Raw genomic sequence first — 22,318 nt, 5'->3', positions numbered from 1 at the left:
TGGGATTACTCCTCCAGACTGGGATTACTCTTCCAGACTGGGATTACTCCTCCAGACTGGGATTACTCCGGAGTGTCAGCTTGTTTCAAACTGATCGATCGTTAGTAAAGATTAAATGATGAATTCCTGCTGGAGGAGTCAGGTGGGTGATCAGACCCCCGAGGGAGAGCTGCTGTGTCGCTCTGTACTGACTGTGTGTGTGTGTGTGTGTGTGTGTGTGTGTGTGTGTGTGTGTGTGTGTGTGTGTGTGTGTGTGTGTGTGTGTGTGTGTGTGTGTGTGTGTGTGTGTGTGTGTGTGTGTGTGTGCAGGAGGAGCAGGCGGCCAAGCTGAAGGCGGAGAACATCCGAGTGGCTCTGGAGAAGATCAAAGAGGCTCAGGTGAAGAAGGTAAGAAGACTCCAGCTGTTTACAGTGATCAGTAACTAGTTACATTAGTTACATTACTATTAATAACAGCTCACGAGTTACATTACTATTAATAAAGTTTCTCTGTTAATAATGACCATGAAGTTGGATTATTGCACTGTTAGCATTAGCATTAGCACTCTATAATCTGGACATTAGAGGAGGAAGATGCTCTATAATCTGGACGTTAGTGGAGAAAGATGCTCTATAATCTGGACATTAGAGGAGGAAGATGCTCTATAATCTGGACGTTAGTGGAGAAAGATGCTCTATAATCTGGACGTTAGTGGAGGAAGATGCTCTATAATCTGGACGTTAGTGGAGGAAGATGCTCTATAATCTGGACGTTAGTGGAGGAAGATGCTCTATAATCTGGATGCTACTGCAGCTCACCAGCGAGCAATACATTGAGCTGCTTCACTGGAACACATGCTGGTTATCTCATTACCGTGTTAATGGGAAACAAATCGGAGATCACTGACACACACACACACACACACACACACACACACACACACACACACACACACACACACACACACACACACACACACACACACACACACACACACGTACATGGAGTTTGCGCAGTAAATCCAGTTTGTTAATCCCATCTCTCTGAGATTGAGATTTAAGTCATCATTATGTTAAGTGCAGTGTGTGTGTGTGTGTGTGTGTGTGTGTGTGTGTGTGTTGACCCCAGCTGTTATTGACCAGCACTCTTGCAATGTAGAGGAACTGACCTGACCCAGAAACCCTGAGGCTGCGGGACACACACACACACACACACACACACACACACACACACACACACACACACACACACACACACACACACAGTTTATAGATCGTTTGCAACTGATGTCAGATTTCCCATGATCCTCTCTGTTTCACTGGGGTCGGCCATCTTTAATGTGTACAGCTGCATCTTCGTATTGGATTCATGTGATTTTTCATAAATGTATCAGGGATTAAATATTCCAGATTAATCTCGGTATCGCGGTAAGATGGAGGAGTGCAGTGGGGTTGACCCCTACATCGCTACTTCGTCCTGATGTCCGGGTGAATGAGTCCACAGCCAGAAGGTCCGCGGTCCCCTGGCAGGAGCCTTTTGCTGGTTCTGCTCCGGTTCTCCGGGGAACTCTGGTCCAGAACAACCTGCACTGTGACTCCCTGAGCTACACCCCCGGCCTCCATCACCTCCTGAGCTACACCCTCGGCCTCCATCACCTCCTCCTGAGCTACACCCCCAGCCTCCTGAGCTACACCCCAGCCTCCATCACCACCTCCTGAGCTACACCCCCGGCCTCCATCACCCCCTGAGCTACACCCTCAGCCTCCATCACCTCCTCCTGAGCTACACCCCCGGCCTCCATCACCTTCTGAGCTACACCCCCGGCCTCCATCACCACCTCCTGAGCTACACCCCGGCCTCCATCACCTCTTCCTGAGCTACACCCTCAGCCTCCATCACCTCCTCCAGAGCTACACCCCCGGCCTCCATCACCTCCGGAGCTACACCCCCGGCCTCCATCACCTTCTGAGCTACACCCCCGGCCTCCATCACCTCCTCCTGAGCTACACCCCTGGCCTCCATCACCACCTCCTGAGCTACACCCTTGGCCTCCATCACCTCCTGAGCTACACCCTTGGCCTCCATCACCTCCTGAGCTACAGCCCCGGCCTCCATCACCTCCCCAGAGCACCACCCTGTGTGGCTGCTGAAGACGTCCATTTGGTGAAGAAATGTCCTGTCGGAGGACTAATGAGGGACAGTCTGTCAAATCAGGATAGTCCAGAACTCGGTCCGTTTGGGGGGTGAGGGGGTGAGGAGGGGTCACACCTTCATTTGGTTGAGGGCTGGGGGGGGTTGGGGGGGTCGGGGGGTCGGGGGTCTTGTTTTAATTAGTGGGGGGAAACGTTGCTGCTGCTCATGTTTAGTTTCCATGGAAACAAACTTCATTTGAATAAAACTGCTGATTGAACCTGAAACATTCTGAGATGAAAACAAGTTGAATTCTTCAAAAACACAATTGCTGCAGATAACAAGGTCTCTTCTTCCTCATCCTCCCCCTCTTCCTCATCCTCATCCTCCCCCTCTTCCTCTTCCTCCTCCTCCCGCTTTTCCCCCTCCTCTTCCTCTTCCTCATCCTCTCTCTCCCCCTCTTCTTCTTCCTCCACCTCCCCGTCCTCTTCCTCATCCCCTCCCTCCCCCTCCTCCTCTTCCTCATCCCCTCTCTCCCCCTCCCCCTCCTCTTCCTCCTCCTCCTCTTCCTCCAGCTGGTGATCAGAGTTCACCTCTCAGATGAAAGTTCGAAGACGATGATGGTTGACGAGCGTCAGACGGTCAGACAGGTAACGACTTAGCTTCCTGTTTATGACATCACTTCCTGTTGAGGAGCCGCAGCAGAGCCACTCACTGCTGTTTGTTTGTTTGTTTGTTTGTTTGTTTGTTTGTTTCAGGTTCTGGACAGTTTACTGGATAAATCACACTGTGGATACAGTGCAGACTGGTCACTGGTGGAAAGTATCAACGAGCTGCAGATGGGTGAGACACACACACACACACACACACACACACACACACACACACACACACACACACACACACACACACACACACACACACACACACACACACACACACACACACCATGTAGGTCCAGTGCAGTGGAGCGAGTGATCTAACCTACATCTTCAGGGCTTCTGCTGTAGAGGAATCATAAGAAGACAAAGTGACTGTGTGTGTGTGTGTGTGTGTGTGTGTGTGTGTGTGTGTGTGTGTGTGTGTGTGTGTGTGTGTGTGTGTGTGTGTGTTAAAGAACTACGGTAGCCCCCCCAGTAGGGGACCCCCCCCCCCCCCCCCCCACTGACTTCCTGTGTGATCCTGATCTGTGGCTGGGGGGTGGTTTGGGGGGGTGAGGGGGGGTGGGTGTGTGTGGGGGAGGGGGGAGGGGGGGGGGGGTACTGCACTGCACAGAGAATACAGTCTTATTACTTCTGTACTTCTTTCAGTTTTTCTCCTCTATTGTTGGTCAAGATGGTTTAAGGTGTGTATTTGTTGTTTGGAGTTCCACTGGGATTGAACCTGAGGTTCCTGCAGTTCAGTAGAACCGACATGGTTCCGTAGTGACTGATCTCTAACAAACCACATAACTCTTATTAATTCCATTGAAATCCATTTAATCATCTGGTTTTTACAGAGAAATATCAATCGCAATATTTATCTTTTTGTTCTTGTCGATTCCAAACCACCTCCCTGTCCGTGTGCAGAACGGATCTTTGAGGATCACGAGAACCTGGTAGAGAACCTGCTGAACTGGACCAGAGACAGTCAGAACCGGCTGATGTTCACCGAACGCATGGAGAAGTACGCCCTGTTCAAGAACCCTCAGGTGAGACGTCCAGACAGGAACCCTGTGGTTCTCCATCAAACTGTAGACGCCCAGACAGGAACCCTGTGGTTCTCCATCAAACTGTAGACGCCCAGACAGGAACCGTGTGGTTCTCCGTCAAACTGTAGACGCCCAGACAGGAACCCTGTGGTTCTCCGTCAAACTGTAGACGCCCAGACAGGAACCCTGTGGTTCTCCGTCAAACTGTAGATGCCCAGACAGGAACCCTGTGGTTCTCCGTCAAACTGTAGACGCCCAGACAGGAACCCTGTGGTTCTCCGTCAAACTGTAGACGCCCAGACAGGAACCCTGTGGTTCTCCGTCAAACTGTAGATACCCAGACAGAGCTGTTTGTGACCGGTTCTCTTTCTGCTGCAGAACTATCTCCTGGGGCGGAAGGAGACGTGTGAGATGGCCGAGAGGAACAAAGAGGCCCTGCTCGAGGTAAATCTGCTCTATCCTCTGTTTCAGAAGAAGAATCAACCAGACCAGAGGTCTCCAACCTCGGTCCTCCAGGGCCCCTGTCCTGCAGGTCCCCTGTCCTCCAGGGCCCCTGTCCTCCAGGGCCCCTGTCCTGCAGGTTTAGCTCCTCCCAGCTGCAGCACACCTGATTACAATGAGGGGCTCATTATTGGGCTTTTTCACCACCTTGGTGATGACATCATCGTTAGATTCAGGTACGCTGAAGCAGGGAGGAACTAAAACCTGCAGGACAGGGGTCCTGCAGGACAGGGGTCCTCCAGGACCGGGGTTGGACACCCCTGAACCAGAAGAACCTCCAGACATTCAACACTGTGTCTCTTTAGGCTTTGAAATGAGTCATTATGGAGAAAATCTGCAAAAACAAATACTTATGACTCTTTAAATACGATGAATGTTTGGAGTCCCTCAGGGGTCAGACCAGAAAACAGTAAATGAACATGAGTCCACATGATGCCAACGGTACCGATCCAGAAAACGTGAATTTTATTGTTTAAAAAAACCAGAATGAGGTGTTTTATTGAATGTGCTTCAGAGGATGAAGACAAATATGTCAAGATGCTTAAAAACAAATATTCAATTCAATTCAACTTTATTTGTAAAACGCTAAATCACATCAACAAACATCTCAGAGCCTCTTAGAACGACAGAGAACAACAGAACCCAACTAAACTAATATGTTTAACTGATTTACTTCTTAAATCTTTGTTTGGTTTCTTCAGGGATTGAATCTGGAACATTTGTTGTTCATATTCACAGATACTATGAATCTAGAACCCCAGTGTTTTTTTGTTTTTTTATATATTTCTATAAATGTATAAATGTTTGGTCTTAAAACGCCAGAAAAGCCAGTTTAACATCGGTACAGAAGTTCTCTGAGCGTCCGTCACGTCCCTCATCTGTTGTGTGTCAGGAGTGTTTCGGCGGCACCTCTGTGTCCGTCCCCGAGATGGAGGGAGTTCTGTGGCTGAAGGAGGACGGGAAGAAGTCCTGGAAGAAACGCTACTTCCTGCTGAGAGCTTCTGGAATCTACTACGTCCCCAAAGGCAAAGCCAAGGTGGAGCAGACACTCGGAGGGGGGGGGGGGGGGGGGGGGCTGAGGGCGGGGCTGAGTGCTAATGTGTGTGTGTGTGTGTGTGTGTGTGTGTGTGTGTGTGTGCGCAGGCGTCCAGAGACCTGGTCTGTTTCCTCCAGCTGGACCACGTTAACGTCTACCTCGGACACGACTACAAGAACAAGTACAAAGCGCCGACGGATTACTGCATGGTGCTGAAGGTACGGCTGCCATCCTGCACTGACCTCTAGTGGCCGGAGCCGGAACCGCACCTTCAATTCCTGTGTGTGTGTGTGTGTGTGTGTGTGTGTGTGTGTGTGTGTGTGTGTGTGTGTGTAGCACCCTCAGATCCAGAAGAAGTCACAGTACATCAAGTATCTGTGCTGTGACGACGTCAGAACCCTCCAGCAGTGGACCAACAGCATCCGCATCGCCAAGGTAACCAACGCTCCCTCCTGCCCTCGTGTCTCCTTCCTGCTCTCGCGTCTCCTTCCTGTCCTGACGTGTCCTCTTCCTGTCTCCAGTACGGGAAGACGCTCTACATCAATTTCCAGGACGCCATGAGGAGGTCGGAGGCGGCGTACGATTGGTCCTCGCTCTCGTCTTCCTCCATCAAATCAGGATCCAGCTCCTCCAGCCTTCCAGGTCCGACCGTCTGCCCCGGTAGAGACACACACACACACACACACACACACACACACACACACACACACACACACACACACACACACACACACACACACACACACACACACACACACACACACACACACACACACACACACACACACACACATCTGGAGCAGGTGTTGGGTAAGAAGGTGTCTTCACGGGTTTAACTTGTCTGGTGTGTCTCTGTTCCAGAGTCTCAGTCCAACCACTCCAGCCAATCAGACAGCGGCGTGTCGGAGATGACATCATCAAGCCACACCCGCTCCCAGAGCGTGGTCAGCTCCATCTTCTCTGACGCCTGGAGGAGGGGCACGCAGGGGGAGGTGAGGGTGGACACACACACACACACACACACACACACACACACACACACACACACACACACACACACACACACACACACACACACACACACACACACACACACACTTCCTCCCACTGTGGTCCCATTACCCATGATTCCCTCTGTTTCCAGTGGTCAAAGATGAAGGGATGCGTGGCCGTTCCTCTGTGTGCAGCAGGAGGAGGTTAGACAGGAAGTGATGTCACAGCATGTCAACAGTTTGGCTGCAGCCTCTAAAATCCTGAGCTGAGGTTCACAGTCACCACCAGGGGGAGCTGTTTTTACGTCTGTGTTTCGGTCCGCTCAGCGTCTGCAAGAAATAAACTGTTCTCCATGTATGCAGACGACAGTGGAGTAAATGACTTTATTAGAGAAACGCTGGTAAATAGAGTGAACGACACACTGGATTCAGTTGTAATGAATGGATCCTTCAGGGCGCACGTGTGGTGGCAGCGTTTCACAAAAGTTCAGCTTCCCCCGTTTCCACGGAGCGTTTTCAAAAAGTTTCAGTGGCTCCGAGCACCGTTGTTCTGTAAGTGGACCCAAAACTCAACAAAAGTTTAGCAGTTTGACTTGAAATCAAGTCGTGTTAGGACGGTTTGGGTTGTGTTGGGACAGTTTGGGTCGTGTTGGGACAGTTTGGGTCGTGTTAGGACAGTTTGTGTCGCGTTAGGACAGTTTGGGTCATGTTGGGACAGTTTGGGTCGCGTTGGGACAGTTTGGGTCGTGTTAGGACAGTTTGTATCATGTTGGGACAGTTTGGGTCGTGTTAGGACAGTTTGTGTCGCGTTAGGACAGTTTGTGTCGCGTTGGGACAGTTTGGGTCGTGTTGGGACAGTTTGGGTCATGTTGGGACAGTTTGGGTCGTGTTAGGACAGTTTGTGTCGCGTTAGGACAGTTTGGGTCATGTTGGGACAGTTTGGGTCGCGTTGGGACAGTTTGGGTCGTGTTGGGACAGTTTGGGTCGCGTTGGGACAGTTTGGGTCGTGTTGGGACAGTTTGGGTCGTGTTAGGACAGTTTGGGTCGCGTTGGGACAGTTTGGGTCGTGTTGGGACAGTTTGTGTCGCGTTAGGACAGTTTGGGTCGTGTTGGGACAGTTTGTGTCGCGTTAGGACAGTTTGGGTCGTGTTGGGACAGTTTGGGTCGTGTTAGGACAGTTTGTGTCATGTTGGGACAGTTTGGGTCGTGTTGGGACAGTTTGGGTCGCGTTGCGACAGTTTGGGTCGTGTTAGGACAGTTTGGGTCGTGTTGGGACGGTTTGGGTCGTGTTAGGACAGTTTGGGTCGTGTTGGGACAGTTTGTGTCGCGTTGGGACAGTTTGGGTCATGTTGGGACGGTTTGGGTCGTATTAGGACAGTTTGGGTCATGTTGGGACGGTTTGGGTCGTATTAGGACAGTTTGGGTCGTGTTGGGACAGTTTGGGTCGTGTTGGGACAGTTTGGGTCATGTTGGGACGGTTTGGGTCGTATTAGGACAGTTTGGGTCGTGTTGGGACAGTTTGGGTCGGGTCGTGTTGGGACAGTTTGGGTCGTGTTAGGACAGTTTGGGTCGGGTCGTGTTGGGACAGTTTGGGTCGTGTTAGGACAGTTTGGGTCATGTTAGGACAGTTTGGGTCGGGTCGTGTTGGGACAGTTTGGGTCGTGTTGGGACAGTTTGGGTCGTGTTAGGACAGTTTGGGTCGGGTCGTGTTAGCACAGTTTGGGTCGTGTTAGGACAGTTTGGGTCGGGTCGTGTTGGGACAGTTTGGGTCGTGTTAGGACAGTTTGGGTCGGGTTGTGTTAGGACAGTTTGGGTCATGTTGGGACGGTTTGGGTCGTGTTAGGACAGTTTGGGTCGGGTTAGGACAGTTTGGGTCGTGTTGGGACAGTTTGGGTCATGTTGGGACGGTTTTGGTCGTGTTAGGACAGTTTGGGTCGGGTCGTGTTGGGACAGTTTGGGTCGTGTTGGGACAGTTTGGGTCGTGTTGTGTTAGGACAGTTTGGGTCGTGTTAGGACAGTTTGGGTCGTGTTGGGACAGTTTGGGTCGTGTTGGGACAGTTTGGGTCATGTTGGGACGGTTTGGGTCGTATTAGGACAGTTTGGGTCGTGTTGGGACAGTTTGGGTCGGGTCGTGTTGGGACAGTTTGGGTCGTGTTAGGACAGTTTGGGTCGGGTCGTGTTGGGACAGTTTGGGTCGTGTTAGGACAGTTTGGGTCATGTTAGGACAGTTTGGGTCGGGTCGTGTTGGGACAGTTTGGGTCGTGTTGGGACAGTTTGGGTCGTGTTAGGACAGTTTGGGTCGGGTCGTGTTAGCACAGTTTGGGTCGTGTTAGGACAGTTTGGGTCGGGTCGTGTTAGGACAGTTTGGGTCATGTTAGGACAGTTTGGGTCGGGTCGTGTTGGGACAGTTTGGGTCGTGTTGGGACAGTTTGGGTCGTGTTAGGACAGTTTGGGTCGGGTCGTGTTGGGACAGTTTGGGTCGTGTTAGGACAGTTTGGGTCGGGTTGTGTTAGGACAGTTTGGGTCATGTTGGGACGGTTTGGGTCGTGTTAGGACAGTTTGGGTCGGGTTAGGACAGTTTGGGTCGTGTTGGGACAGTTTGGGTCATGTTGGGACGGTTTTGGTCGTGTTAGGACAGTTTGGGTCGGGTCGTGTTGGGACAGTTTGGGTCGTGTTGGGACAGTTTGGGTCGTGTTGTGTTAGGACAGTTTGGGTCGTGTTAGGACAGTTTGGGTCGTGTTGGGACAGTTTGGGTCGTGTTGGGACAGTTTGGGTCATGTTGGGACGGTTTGGGTCGTGTTAGGACAGTTTGGGTCGTGTTAGGACAGTTTGGGTCGTGTTGGGACAGTTTGGGTCGTGTTAGGACAGTTTGGGTCGTGTTGGGACAGTTTGGGTCGTGTTGGGATGGCTGTTAGGGCTTTTCCACCAAAAAGAACCAGGTTCTAGTTCAGAGCCTGTTCTTAAATGAGCACCACCAAAGAACCGGTTCTTTGTCCACCGGTAACGGAGCCAGTAGAGCCAGTAGAACCAGTAGAACCAGTAGAGCCAGTAGAACCAGTAGAACCAGTAGAGCCAGTAGAACCAGTAGAACCACGTCGCTGCGTCACTGATTTGACCGATTTGGCGCCGACAGGAGACGGACTGTCTTCATTGGTTTAGTCCGGGTCGCTCCATCTAGTCTGACCTGAACCTTCTGCAGACCAAAGAGCCAGAAGACATTACGTCTCTTCGTGTCTCTATTGGTCTTTGTTCACCTCCGTCTTGCTTTAGTCCAGAGCTCCAGAGTGGACATAGAGGGGAATAATAACACGTGGATGAGTTTGGCTCTTATTTTCCACCATTCCAACGTTCCAACATTCCAGAGTGACGTTCTGCTGCTTTCACTTTATTTCTGGACGTGTCTGAATCAAAAGCTTCAACATGGAGGAATGGAGGTGTAGAATGATAGAACTGCTCTACAGCCGTTTCCATGGTAACCTAGGTAAACACTCTGATTAAAGCTCTCTTTCACATGAAGACATTAAAAGGCTCATTTTAGCTCTAAAAACTCCAACTTTCATTTACAGTAGTTTGTAGTTTGTTTAGTAGTTCCTGAGGAACCAGAAGTCTGGCTTCATTAGAAAGAAGTTCTGTAGAGCGTCTCCTAGCGGAGCAGAGCGCCCCCTGCTGCCTCATGAGGACCTCAGCCGGCGGTCAGAAGGTGAAACAAGACCTGGAGGTGAAGTTAGTTACGATGATGTCATCATGAAAAGCCTGAAAAGACCTGGTTCTAGGTTCTAGATCCACCAGCTGACTGACAGGAGGAGCTCTGCAGCTCTAGAACCACGGCTCCACCATCACCTTGAGATTATCTCCTTCCCTCATATTATTAACTTGAGGGAACCACTTATTAGATCGTTCCCACGTTATTAGTATTGTTTCTCTAGAACCGCTCTGGGGCTCCGTGTTCCCTGGAGATTTCAGAAAGCTGGTTCAACCTCGCCTCCACCTTGTAGGTAGTGATACCTCCAGAGATAACTCCGCCCCCAGCTGATGACACATCTGACCCCAGTCCAGCTCCTCTCTGGTCCCAGTCCAGCTCCTCTCTGGTCCAGTAGCGAAGTGGGACCAGTGTAGCACCAGTTTAGCCCCTGTCTGGTCGGGGCTTTGGCAGTGGAAAGACAAAGAACTGGTGCTAAGTCTGGCCCTGGACCAGAACTAGAACCTGGTTCTTTTTGCCCCCTGAGAGAATTCAGGATTGAGAGTCCAGAGCTTTTCTGGTTTGAGAGGCTGCAGCTGAACTGAGGTGTTTCTCTAACCTGGTAACCTGCTGCTGTGTGGATGTTTCTAACTAGAAAACTGTCTGATCTGGTTCATGACTGTTCTGAGGGTCCAGAACCACAACCAGAACCAGAACCGACATGATTGTTTGCACTTTGTGTCTCTAAACCTTTTCATGTGGAGTGACGTTTCATGTTTGGTTGTTCTTTTTGTTCTGATTGTGTCTTTCTTCTTCCTCCTCCTCCTGCTTCTCCACCTCCTCTTCTTCCTCCTGCTCCTCCTTCAGATCATGAGGATAGACCCCATCAGTAGACCGGTCCTGGTCCAGATCCCCACCCTGTCCTCTCAGCCTCAGACTCCGCCCTCCAGGAGCAGCTACACCGACGGGCTTGTCCCATCCGATGACTCCTCCCCGTCTCCGCCCTCGCCTCCTGCTCCTCCTCCTCCTCCTCCTCTTGTTGGAAGTGTGGCCCGCCAGCCCCCCCCTTCCTCCTCCTCCACCACCCCCTACGTAAAGTACAGCACGCTGGCCCGCCTGCAGAACCAGAACCCGTCTCAGACCCTGCAGACTGGTGCCCCCCCGCCCCCCCTGACCCTCCAGACTGCTAAACCCAGCTACAACACCCTCCCCGCTGCCTACAGCTCCACTCCTCCTCTGCCTCCCTCCCCTCCCCCGCCCCCGCCTCCCGAGGCGCCGGCCCCCGGCTCGGCCATGGCGGCGCTGAAGTTCGGTCTGCCGAGTCCCTCGGCTCTGCTGCCGCCGCCCCCGCTGGAGGAGGAGGCGCAGGAGCCCCCTTACCTCCCACCTCCCCTGCCAGAGGAGACCAACGGGCTGCCTCCTCCCCCGCCGGAGGATCCCACCTGTCCTCAGCTGTCCAATGCGGGTCTCCAGCACTTCCTGGCGCAGAAGTTCCCCAACATGGTGTATGACTTCAGCTCGGCGGCCGAGGACGCCTCCCCTCCGCCTCCCCCTCCCCCCACCGGGCTCTCTCCTCCAACATCCCTGCAAGTCCTCCGACCGCTGTCCCCCAACGCGCCTCCTCCCGCACCTCCCAAGACCTTCACAGGGGGGTTCCCCCCTCAGACGGCGCCCAAGCCTTCGGGTCCGTCCTCGCTCCCTCTGGCACTGTCGCCCATCTCGCCGGTCCAGCCACAGACCGGCGGCCACGTCCCGGTGAAGAAGCAGCAGAGCTTCTCCACAGGACACTCCCCCAACCAGCCGCCCCCCACCCTGCCCAAGCAGCACAGCCTCTCCTCCAAGAACCTCGCCGTCTCCCCCTCCTCCTCCTCTGTCTCCATTGCCGCCGCCACCTCCTCGTTGGTCAAACAGATTGTCAACCAGTTCCCAGGAAACTCGTCCTCGTCCCTCCCCAGCTCCAACTCCGTCGACAGCTCGAGGTTCTCGGCTCCTCAGTCTCCTCCTGCGGTCAAGGCCAAACCCAAGTGGCAGCCAGGAGGTGTCGTTGCTCCTCAGTCTCCCGAGTTCCCCCCGCCTCCTCCCGACAACTCCCTCGGAGAGTTCCCCCCTCCCCCGTCCTCCTCGTCAAAGTCCAACTCCCCCATCAAGAAGTCCCCCTCCGCCTCGTCCACGGGGTCCATGAAGCGGGGTCCGCCCCCGGCCCCCCAGAGGGCCTCCTCCATCCGGGGGGAGGCGCCGGACGACCGGCCCAAGAAGGTGGAGACGCTGGTGAGCAAGTTCGGCCAGGCGCCCCAGACGGGGAACTCGTCCAGCTCGTCCTCTGCGACGGGGTCACCGTCCAAAGAGTCGTCCTCGCTGCCGGCACCGCTGCCCAAACCGGGGAAGCTGAACCTGGCCAACCTGCCGCTGGCGCTGCAGGGTCTGCAGGGGGGGCAGCCCAACCAACACACCGACTTCCCCTCCCCGCCTCCCCCGCCTCCCCCCTCCCAACTGGAGTCCTCACCGGACTACTTTCCGCCTCCCCCCAGTGACTCTGAGCTCTTCCCCCCTCCCCCTCACCCGTCCGAGTTCCACCACCCACCGAAGGTCGCCGTGGTCAACCCGCAGCCTCAGATGCATCCGCCTCAGTCGGCCCCCCCCATGTCGTCATGGAAACAGGGCTCGCTGAAAAAGGGGGCGGTGCCTCCACCGACGTTAAACCGGCGGCCCAGCAACCCGGCGCAGTACGACGGCATAATGGCCATGCCTCTGTCCCCTCCCCCCCTGTCCCAGACCCCGCCCCCCTCCCTGTCCTCCTACTCCTCCTCCTCCTCCCCCGTCCCACCTACCTCCCCGAAGTCGGCGGCGGCGCCGGGCTCGCTGACACTGAAGCCCCACTTCCTGGAAGACCTCAACCGCACGCTGAAGAGGAAGTCGGTGTCGCGCCACGGCTCTCTCACCTCCTCCACCCTCATCCCCTCCTCCAAGATGGAGCCCGTGGGCACCATGGACGACATGGCACTCCTCCCGCCTCCTCCGCCCGAGCTGCTGCCACAGCAGGGCGGTGGGGGGCACCGGGGACACGCCCACACGCTGTCCCGCCACCACACGCACTCCCACTCCACCAAACACGCTAACATCTCAGGCTATGCAACGCTGCGGCGAGGACCGCCTCCCGCACCGCCCAAACGGGACCAAAGCACCAAACTAACCAGCGAGTGGTAGGCGGAGGCTGCGGCGGAGGCTGTGGCGGCGGCGGCGGCGGTGGTGGGCGGGGCCTCCTGAACTGAACCCACCAATCGGGTCGCATCGACAAAATAATCCGTGTCTGTCTTGACTTTGTGTGTCTCTCCTGAACGTAGCAAGTTCCCCCTACCTGATCCCAGATTACGATTGTTAATATTAACCTCGTCGTTACTATCGTCACGTTTAATCCAACGACATGAGTACAAATATAAATATTTATGTAAATACGTCTGCATACAAGCAAGACCAACTCAGCTTTTTCCACGTCTGTGCAGCTTCGCATCCATACAGAAAAGGTACTGCATGTTGCCACGGCAACGGAGAGACGACGCCAGGGGGAGACGGAGTGCGAAGACCTGTATTGAAGTGTGTGTGTGGGGGGGGGGGGGGGGGGGGGGGGGGGGGGGCTGGAGGGGGGGTCTCTAGATGGGGCAATGCCATTTGTTTCAAACCTTTTCTTTTGTGCGTGTTTTTATATCAGATTATTTAATACTGGAAAGATATTGTTATTATAATTATTTTGAAAAGCAGCGCGACTTGTGACTGAATCCTCCGAACGTTTCTCCTGCTTCCTCTGAACTTAGCGCTTCTGCTCCTGATTGGTCGACTGGATGCTTCAGTGATTAAAGGACGACTTCTGGTAACTCAGTGAGGCTGTGCTCAGTTTACTGTACTCAGATTACTGTACTCCGATTACTGCTGCTCCAGCGTCTCCACCACATTTCCAGTGTTTTCCTTCCAGACAAAAACACATTAAATCTTCAGTTTTCATACTTCACCTGAACAAGTTAATACGTGTCTATATTTCCAAAAGTATTTCATCAGCTCAGCCAGGACAAATCAGAGCGAGGTCAGAGCGTGTTGAGGTCTGAGCGTCTTGAGGTCAGAGTGTGTTGAGGTCAGAGTGTGTTGAGGTCAGAGGGTGTTGAGGTCTGAGCGTGTTGAGGTCTGAGCGTGTTGAGGTCTGAGCGTGTTGAGGTCAGAGCGTGTTGAGGTCAGATGGTGTTGAGGTCAGAGGGTGTTGAGGTCAGAGGGTGTTGAGGTCAGAGCGTGTTGAGGTCAGATGGTGTTGAGGTCAGAGCGTGTTGAGGTCAGATGGTGTTGAGGTCAGAGGGTGTTGAGGTCAGAGCGTGTTGAGGTCAGAGCGTGTTGAGGTCAGAGGGTGTTGAGGTCAGAGCGTGTTGAGGTCAGATGGTGTTGAGGTCAGAGGGTGTTGAGGTCAGAGCGTGTTGAGGTCAGATGGTGTTGAGGTCAGAGCGTGTTGAGGTCAGATGGTGTTGAGGTCAGAGGGTGTTGAGGTCAGAGCGTGTTGAGGTCAGAGCGTGTTGAGGTCAGAGCGTGTTGAGGTCAGAGCGTGTTGAGGTCAGAGCGTGTTGAGGTCAGATGGTGTTGAGGTCAGAGTGTGTTGAGGTCAGAGCGTGTTGAGGTCAGAGCGTGTTGAGGTCAGAGGTCAACAGCTCGATAAGATCGTCACATTAGATTCAGATTTTGTTTCCTGTTTGGTTATTTTCACATTTTAATGTGTTCATAGTCTTTTCCTTATTTTATTATTAGTTTTTCTTTCATTTCAGGAACGATTCAAAACTGAACGTTTTCCTGACAGTTCTTACGTTTTCTAAGGTTTTATTAACAACATGCTGATTCAGTAATTATATATTAATCCTCATTATATATATAATTATATATTAATCCTCATTATATATATAATTATATATTAATCCTCATTATATATATAATTATATATTAATCCTCATTATATATATAATTATATATTAATCCTCATTATATATATAATTATATATTAATCCTCAACAAAATGTTCTGATTTTGGCTCAAACATTTCAGTTCTTAACTTCTTGTCTTTTACGTTTTAATAAATCTTTAGTGTGACGTTCTGGCCCCGGGGCCGCCGGGCCGCCGGGCCGCGGGGCCGCCGGGACCCGGGCCGCAGGTCCAAGTGCTTTTCCACTTCAGTGTGTCGAACATAAAGATCCACCAGTCCACTGAGGATCCAGGGGTTCAGGGTTCCACAAGACCCAAGATGGTTTCAGTCCCATCGACTGCAGGTAAGACAGGGACCCACCTGGACCCACCTGGACCCTCCTGGACCCTCCTGGACCCTCCTTAACTGGTCTCCTGTGAGGCGTAATCGAGCGTGACCGCATCAGTACTGGTTCTTGGTGGTGAGGGTCTATGGTTCCGTCCGGCTCTCCGCTGCAGCAGACCGGTTCTCCTGGTCCATTTCAAGCTGAGCGACAAGGAAACGGTCAGAATACCTGGACTGGACCAGATTACCTGGACTGGACCAGATTACCTGGACTGGACCAGATTACCTGGTTGGTTTGAACTCCAGGAGCTGACAGCTGTTCGTGATGCGTTCAGGTGCATCACGTAAATCTGCACTCCCACATTTTAAGGCGCTGCGGCGCTCCGACAGTAGAGGTGTTACAAGATAAATCTGATTATAATATGACTGACAGTCCTGAGAGCTGGAACACATGAGCAGCACACGGCAGAGCAGCAGTTCCGTCAGTGCGGCTCCGACACGGTTCTGCCGGTTCTGCCGGTTCAGCCCAAACTAGTTTGTTCAGCCAGAAGAAGCTGGAAGGAGGAGATGAGGTCATTTAGTTCAGCAGGACCGTCTTGTTGCTATGGAGGGTGGAGGGTCTTTATGGGGCTCCAGCCTCGAGGGCTCAAGGTTGATCTTCAATCTGGAAGATTTAAAAGGACGTATTCAAAATAAAAGTATGTGTATGAAAAGCTTTTTCACTTTACACATAATGTGATTCAGCTCTGGAATTCTTTTGATAAAATTCTTTATTTTCATTTTTCACTCAAATATATATTTTTAATGTAGGTGTTCTTTATTCAGTTGCAGGATTAATGTTTTCAGATTAACAGTTTATGTTTTTCACATTCAAATCCTGTTTTCAAGTTTCACTTTCCCCCCCTGCTGCTCAGTGAAAACCACGCCCCTTTCAGTGTAAGCCACACCCCTCCCAGTGAAAGCCACACCCCTTTTGGTGAAAGCCACGCCCCCACGCCAAACAGGGCCAAAAGTCTGAACCTGAAGAAAACGATCTGAACGTGAAAAAAAAAAAGTGAAACTTGAATGTGGAAAGAAAAAGATGTTAATCTGAAAACATTAATCCTGCAACTGAATAAAGAACACCTACATTAAAAAATATATATTTAAGTGAAAAATGAAAATAAAGAATTTTATCAAAAGAATTCCAGAGCTGAATCACATTATGTGTAAAGTGAAAAAGCTTTTCATACACATACTTTTATTTTGAATACGTCCTTTTAAAATTTAGAAATTGAAGATCAAACCTTGAACATTCAGATCCACGCCGCCGCCGCGGAGCCGCCGCCGCCGCGGAGCCGCCGCCGCCATGGAGCCCTGCTGAACGTTCTCCTTGTTCTTCTGGAGGATGAGTTGGTCTTTAGTGTCTGCAGACTGCCGGGCCGCAGGTGATACATTATTAGATCCATACTCCACTCTGGGTTCTCTTCCATAACGTAACCTAACGTTCCATAACGTTCCATAACGTAACCTAACGTAACCTAACGTAACCTAACGTAACCTAACGTTCCATAACGTAACCTAACGTTCCATACCGTTCCATAACGTAACCTAACGTTCCATAACGTTCCATAACTATCTCCACCTCTGCTCCCCGGCGTTCTCCACCGTTCCTAAAGTACTTTCTGTTTCTGAGCCTCTGGATCTTTATTTGATTTAAATTGTGACTTCAGACGGGAGACGGAGGATCTCCTCACAAGAACCCAGTCGCTCTGGAGCCGACAGGTGGCGCCGTCGACCTGAGAGGGGCGGAGCCTAGCACACAGGGTGGATGAAGACTTGGACGTGACGAGGACCAGAACCCGCCCAGAGGTCCAGTCTGGTTCCTCCCAGGAGGAGCTTCTAGAGGATTTAGAACCAGTTTATTTGACATTTTATTGTATTTTCACCAGAATGTTTCATTAAAATGACTTTATGTTGAGATTGTGATCATGTTCAGTACCAACTGTTGGATCCTACATTAATATAGATAATATATCACTCACTGAACACAACAAAGTAAAACTTTGAAGTGTAAATTTAAAAGTTATTATAATAATATTTTAGCAGTCTGGTCCATCAGGATGAGACTGGACTGGATGTGGTCCCTGAAGAACATTAAATCTGATTTAATTATTTAGTATACATCTTATAGACGTGTATATAAATGTATTTATATAGTATACAACTAGTATTAATTCATATTATGTGTGTTTAAATCACCAGAACATATTTGGTGTTTGGTTCCTTCAAGACCAACTGGTCCTACAATTTGTCCTTGTGACCCGTCCCTCTGAAGAGAGGACACCTGTCTTCCAGGGACACTCGCCCTGTGATGTAGGGCGTCCCTCCATCACAGGTGTTACTGTACACACACCCAGTCATGCAGCGGTGGAACCAAGTCCAAGTTCTAAACAAGTGGTGCACAACAGAACCTCTGATTAAGGTTTTAATTAAGGCCCAGAATGAGCAGTTTGGATGATTGATCATTCTGCTCACGTCGCTCACGTCGCTCATGTCGCCCACGTCGCTCACGTCGCTCACGTCGCCCACGTCGCCCACTTCGCCCATCACCATGAGGGGTGAGGGGGCGGGGTGCCCGTTTGATCCGAGCACCGTTGTCGTGGAAACAGACCTACAAAGTGTTCTGGTTACACTGGTCGTCATGGAAGCGGGACCCGATTCGAAGCATCAATAAGAGTCAGTTGGCGTCTCGTTCATACAGACTTTATTTCAAGTTTCATGACTCAGCAGTTTGGAGACACTTCCTGCGGCAGCCGCCAGCGTGTGAACGTGACCAGCGTGTGAACGTGACCAGCGTGTGAACGTGACCAGCCTTCGTCTAAAAGAGAAACAATCGAACAAACAAGCAGAGACTGGAGGGACTGGAGGGAAACCAGAGCGACGGTCTGGACGGGTTCCTGGAATAAAAGCAGTCTGAGATTCTACGAGTCGGAATCCAGCAGGTCTGCTGACTCTTTCTGATGCACATGCTGGTTTCTGCTGGATCCAGAGTTCAGACTCTCCAGGTCCACCTGGTTCTCAGGGTCCAGCAGGTTCTCAGAGTCCACCTGGTTCTCAGGGTACAGCGGGTTCTCAGGGTCCAGCAGGTTCTCAGGTCAGAGTCGGGGGTCCTTTTAGTCCAAAACAAGACAGAAAGAGAAACAAAGATTATTATTTGCAGTGAGTCTCTGCTTTGTTCTCCAGTAGGTCCTGGAAGATGCTCTATAATCTGGATGTTAGAGGAGGATGGTGCTCTATAATCTGATGTTGGAGAAGGAAGATGCTCTATAATCTGGATGTTAGAGGAGGATGGTGCTCTATAATCTGATGTTGGAGAAGAAAGATGCTCTATAATCTGGATGTTGGAGAAGGGAGATGCTCTATAATCTGATGTTGGAGAAGGGAGATGCTCTATAATCTGGATGTTGGAGAAGGGAGATGCTCTATAATCTGGATGTTAGAGGATGAAGGTGCTCTATAATCTGGATGTTGGAGAAGGAAGATGCTCTATAATCTGGATGTTAGAGGAGGAAGATGCTCTATAATCTGGATGTTAGAGGAGGACGGTGCTCTATAATCTGGATGTTGGAGAAGGGAGATGCTCTATAATCTGATGTTAGGTGATGACTACAGTAGGTCTGGTGAGTGAGTGACCAGACTGGATGAAGGATGAACTAGTTACCAGCAGGTTGATCCACTGGGACTGAGAATAGATGTAAAGAGCGCTTCTGTCGGTTCTCAGCACCACGAGGTTCTCCACTCTGAGTCCTCGCATCTGCTGCTCTGTGCTGGCGATGAAGATCTGGAGGAAACACCACCACCACTATCATCATCATCATCCTCAACCATCATCATCGTCATCATCATCATCATCCTCAACCACAATCATCATCATCATCATCATCCTCAACCATCATCATCATCATCATCATCATCCTCAACCATCATCATCATCATCATCATCATCACCGCCAACCATCACCATTATCATTCAGTGTTGTGTGTGTGTGTGTGTGTGTGTGTGTGTGTGTGTGTGTGTGTGTGTGTGTGTGTGTGTGTGTGTGTGTGTGTGTGTGTGTGTGTGTGTGTGTGTGTGTGTGTGTGTGTGTGTGTGTGTGTGTGTGTGTGAGTTAGACCTGGACTGCCTCCAGCAGTGGTCTTGAACAGTTACATGGACTGGACTGACCCGGATCCCCTCGGTTCCCCTGCAGACCTGGAAGGATGAAAACTGGACCACAAGGATCCAGATTCAGATTCAGGTCCCATTTCCATGGCAACAATTCCGCTCCGTCTCCGTGGAAACGGGAGAAAACACAAACACACTATAGACCAAATATATATGAAGGATACTCAGAGAACATTTAAGGATCATATAGAGACTAGGCCTGGTTTTCCAGGACCTTCCAGGACCCTCCAGGACCTGGATCAGTGTGTTCCAGACTGGGCGGAGCACTGTGACGGTGGAGTGTTTGTACCTTCATGGAAGTTGTCAGTGGTTTTGTCGTCGTGTTGGATGGGAACAGGAAGTGAATCTCACAATGCTGCAAGCTGATTGGTCAACACCGACCTTGTCCAGGAAGTCCAGGTTCTCCATGCAGACCAGGAAGTCCTGCTGGACCAGGATGACCCAGGTGTCCACTGAGTCCACGGTACCCCTTTGAGCCCTGCACACAACCCGTCATTATTCATCCATCCCTCCCTCCCCCCGTCTCCTTCCAGCAGACCCACCATTGGTCCCCTGGTTCCAGGTTCTCCTCGGGGCCCCTCCCCCCCTCTCCGTCCCTTCTGGCCCCTCGGACCAGAGTCTCCCTGAAACACATCAGAACCTTCAGCGTCCGGACAGAAACGCTCTTCCTCTTCCTCTTCCTCCTCCTCCTCCTCCTCTCACCTTGTCCCCGGCGGGCCCTGGGAGCCCGTGGCCGCCATGCAAAAAAACCATCACAACCTGGTCACATTTACAGAGGTCACATGACGTACAACAGCCAATCACAACGCACCGTCTCCCCACGGAGGCCACGCCTCCCAGACAGACCCTGGTCACCCTGAAGGAGAAAGAGAGAGAACATGAGGAGGATGAAGAGGAGGAGGAGGAGGAGGAGGAGGAGGAGGAAGAGGAGGATGAAGAGGAGGAGGAGGATGAAGAGGAGGAGGAGGATGAAGATTGCCGGAGGGCCTCACCTTTTCTCCTTCATCTCCTTTTCGTCCCTGAAAGAGCAAAAATCTTCATCAGTTTAAAATTTAGAAAATCTGAAGGTCAAATACAGAAGAGCAGGAAGACGTTACAGCAGAACTCTCACTCTCTCACTCTCACTCACTCACTCTCTCACTCTCTCTCTCACTCTCTCACTCACTCACTCACTCACTCACTCACTCACTCACTCACTCACTCTCTCCCTCATCACTCACTCACTCTCTCTCTCTCTCCCTCATCACTCACTCACTCTCTCTCTCTCTCTCTCTCTCTCTCTCCCTCATCACTCACTCACTCACTCTCTCTCTCTCTCTCTCTCTCTCTCTCTCACTCCCTCATCACTCACTCACTCACTCTCTCTCTCTCTCTCTCCCTCATCACTCACTCACTCACTCACTCACTCACTCACTCACTCACTCACTCTCTCTCTCTCTCCCTCATCACTCACTCACTCACTCTCTCTCTCTCTCTCTCTCTCTCTCTCTCTCTCTCTCTCTCTCTCTCTCTCTCTCTCACTCCCTCATCACTCACTCACTCACTCACTCTCTCTCTCTCTCCCTCATCACTCACTCTCTCTCTCTCTCCCTCATCACTCACTCACTCTCTCTCTCTCTCTCTCTCCCTCATCACTCACTCACTCTCTCTCTCTCTCTCTCTCTCTCTCACTCCCTCATCACTCACTCACTCACTCACTCACTCTCTCTCTCTCTCTCTCTCCCTCATCACTCACTCACTCACTCACTCACTCTCTCTCTCCCTCATCACTCACTCACTCACTCACTCACTCTCTCTCTCACTCCCTCATCACTCACTCACTCACTCACTCACTCACTCACTCACTCACTCTCTCTCTCTCTCCCTCATCACTCACTCACTCTCTCTCTCTCTCCCTCATCACTCACTCACTCACTCACTCACTCTCTCTCTCTCTCTCTCTCTCACTCCCTCATCACTCACCCTGATCATCCCGGGGGTCCCGATGTCTCCATACATTCCCCTCCAGCCTCGGTGACCTTTCTCCCCCTGAACACACACTCTGATCAACAACACAGCACGTTATGTTGTAGCACCCCCCCCCCCCACAACCCAGTCCCCCCCCCCCACCCCCCACCCCCACCCCACCCCACCCCCGGTCACCTTCTGCCCTGGTGGTCCGAGGAGTCCTGGTGGTCCTGGTTCTCCTTGTGGACCCTGCTCACCAGGCGGACCCTGGAACACATGATGTCATCACGCTGTGTGTGTGTGTGTGTGTGTGTGTGTGTGTGTGTGTGTGTGTGTGTGTGTGTGTGTGTGTGTGTGTGTGTGTGCACCTGCGGTCCTCTGGCTCCTCTGCAGCCCTGAAACAACAACAAGTGTCACGTTTCAACATTTTAACTGTAAAAAAGTTCAAGTTAAAACTTCAGTTTTTACCTTTTGACCTTCAGCTCCTCTGATGTGTTTGGTGATATCACCCTGAGAAACACACACTTTATATCACCCTGAGAAACACACACTTTATATCACCCTGAGAAACACACACTTTATATCACCCTGAGAAACACACACTTTATATCACCCTGAGAAACACACACTTTATATCACCCTGAGAAACACACACTTTATATCACCTGAGAAACACACACTTTATATCACCTGAGAGAAACACACACTTTATATCACCTGAGAAACACACACTTTATATCACCCTGAGAAACACACACTTTATATCACCTGAGAAACACACACTTTATATCACCTGAGAAACACACACTTTATATCACCTGAGAAACACACACTTTATATCACCCTGAGAAACACACACTTTATATCACCCTGAGAAACACACA

General features: G+C 51.3%; 1 protein-coding gene across 6 annotated transcripts in view; it reads left to right on the top strand.

The window, feature by feature from the left end:
- raph1a (Ras association (RalGDS/AF-6) and pleckstrin homology domains 1a) overlaps nt 1–13,874 on the top strand; it is a 36,230-nt gene extending 22,356 nt beyond the window's left edge. For 4 of the 6 annotated variants that reach the window (XM_080478565.1, XM_080478561.1, XM_080478562.1 and 1 more), the window contains 11 exons: nt 310–387; nt 2,686–2,760; nt 2,869–2,953; nt 3,679–3,800; nt 4,179–4,244; nt 5,194–5,337; nt 5,445–5,555; nt 5,674–5,772; nt 5,859–5,997; nt 6,199–6,329; nt 10,876–13,874. In XM_080478565.1, coding sequence (XP_080334691.1) covers nt 310–387; nt 2,686–2,760; nt 2,869–2,953; nt 3,679–3,800; nt 4,179–4,244; nt 5,194–5,337; nt 5,445–5,555; nt 5,674–5,772; nt 5,859–5,997; nt 6,199–6,329; nt 10,876–13,212 — 3,387 coding nt within the window. In that variant the 3' untranslated portion in view covers nt 13,213–13,874. The remainder of the gene's footprint in view (nt 1–309; nt 388–2,685; nt 2,761–2,868; nt 2,954–3,678; nt 3,801–4,178; nt 4,245–5,193; nt 5,338–5,444; nt 5,556–5,673; nt 5,773–5,858; nt 5,998–6,198; nt 6,330–10,875) is intronic. The other 2 variants (XM_080478566.1, XM_080478564.1) reach the window with 2 other exon arrangements.
- The last annotated feature ends 8,444 nt before the right edge of the window (nt 13,875–22,318 follow it).

Source organism: Lipophrys pholis (genome assembly GCF_963383615.2).
Source record: "Lipophrys pholis genome assembly, chromosome: 13".
NCBI classification, from domain to species: Eukaryota; Metazoa; Chordata; class Actinopteri; order Blenniiformes; family Blenniidae; genus Lipophrys; species Lipophrys pholis.
The sequence above is the reverse complement of the archived record's forward strand: the minus strand, read 5'-3'. Positions and strand labels throughout refer to the sequence as shown.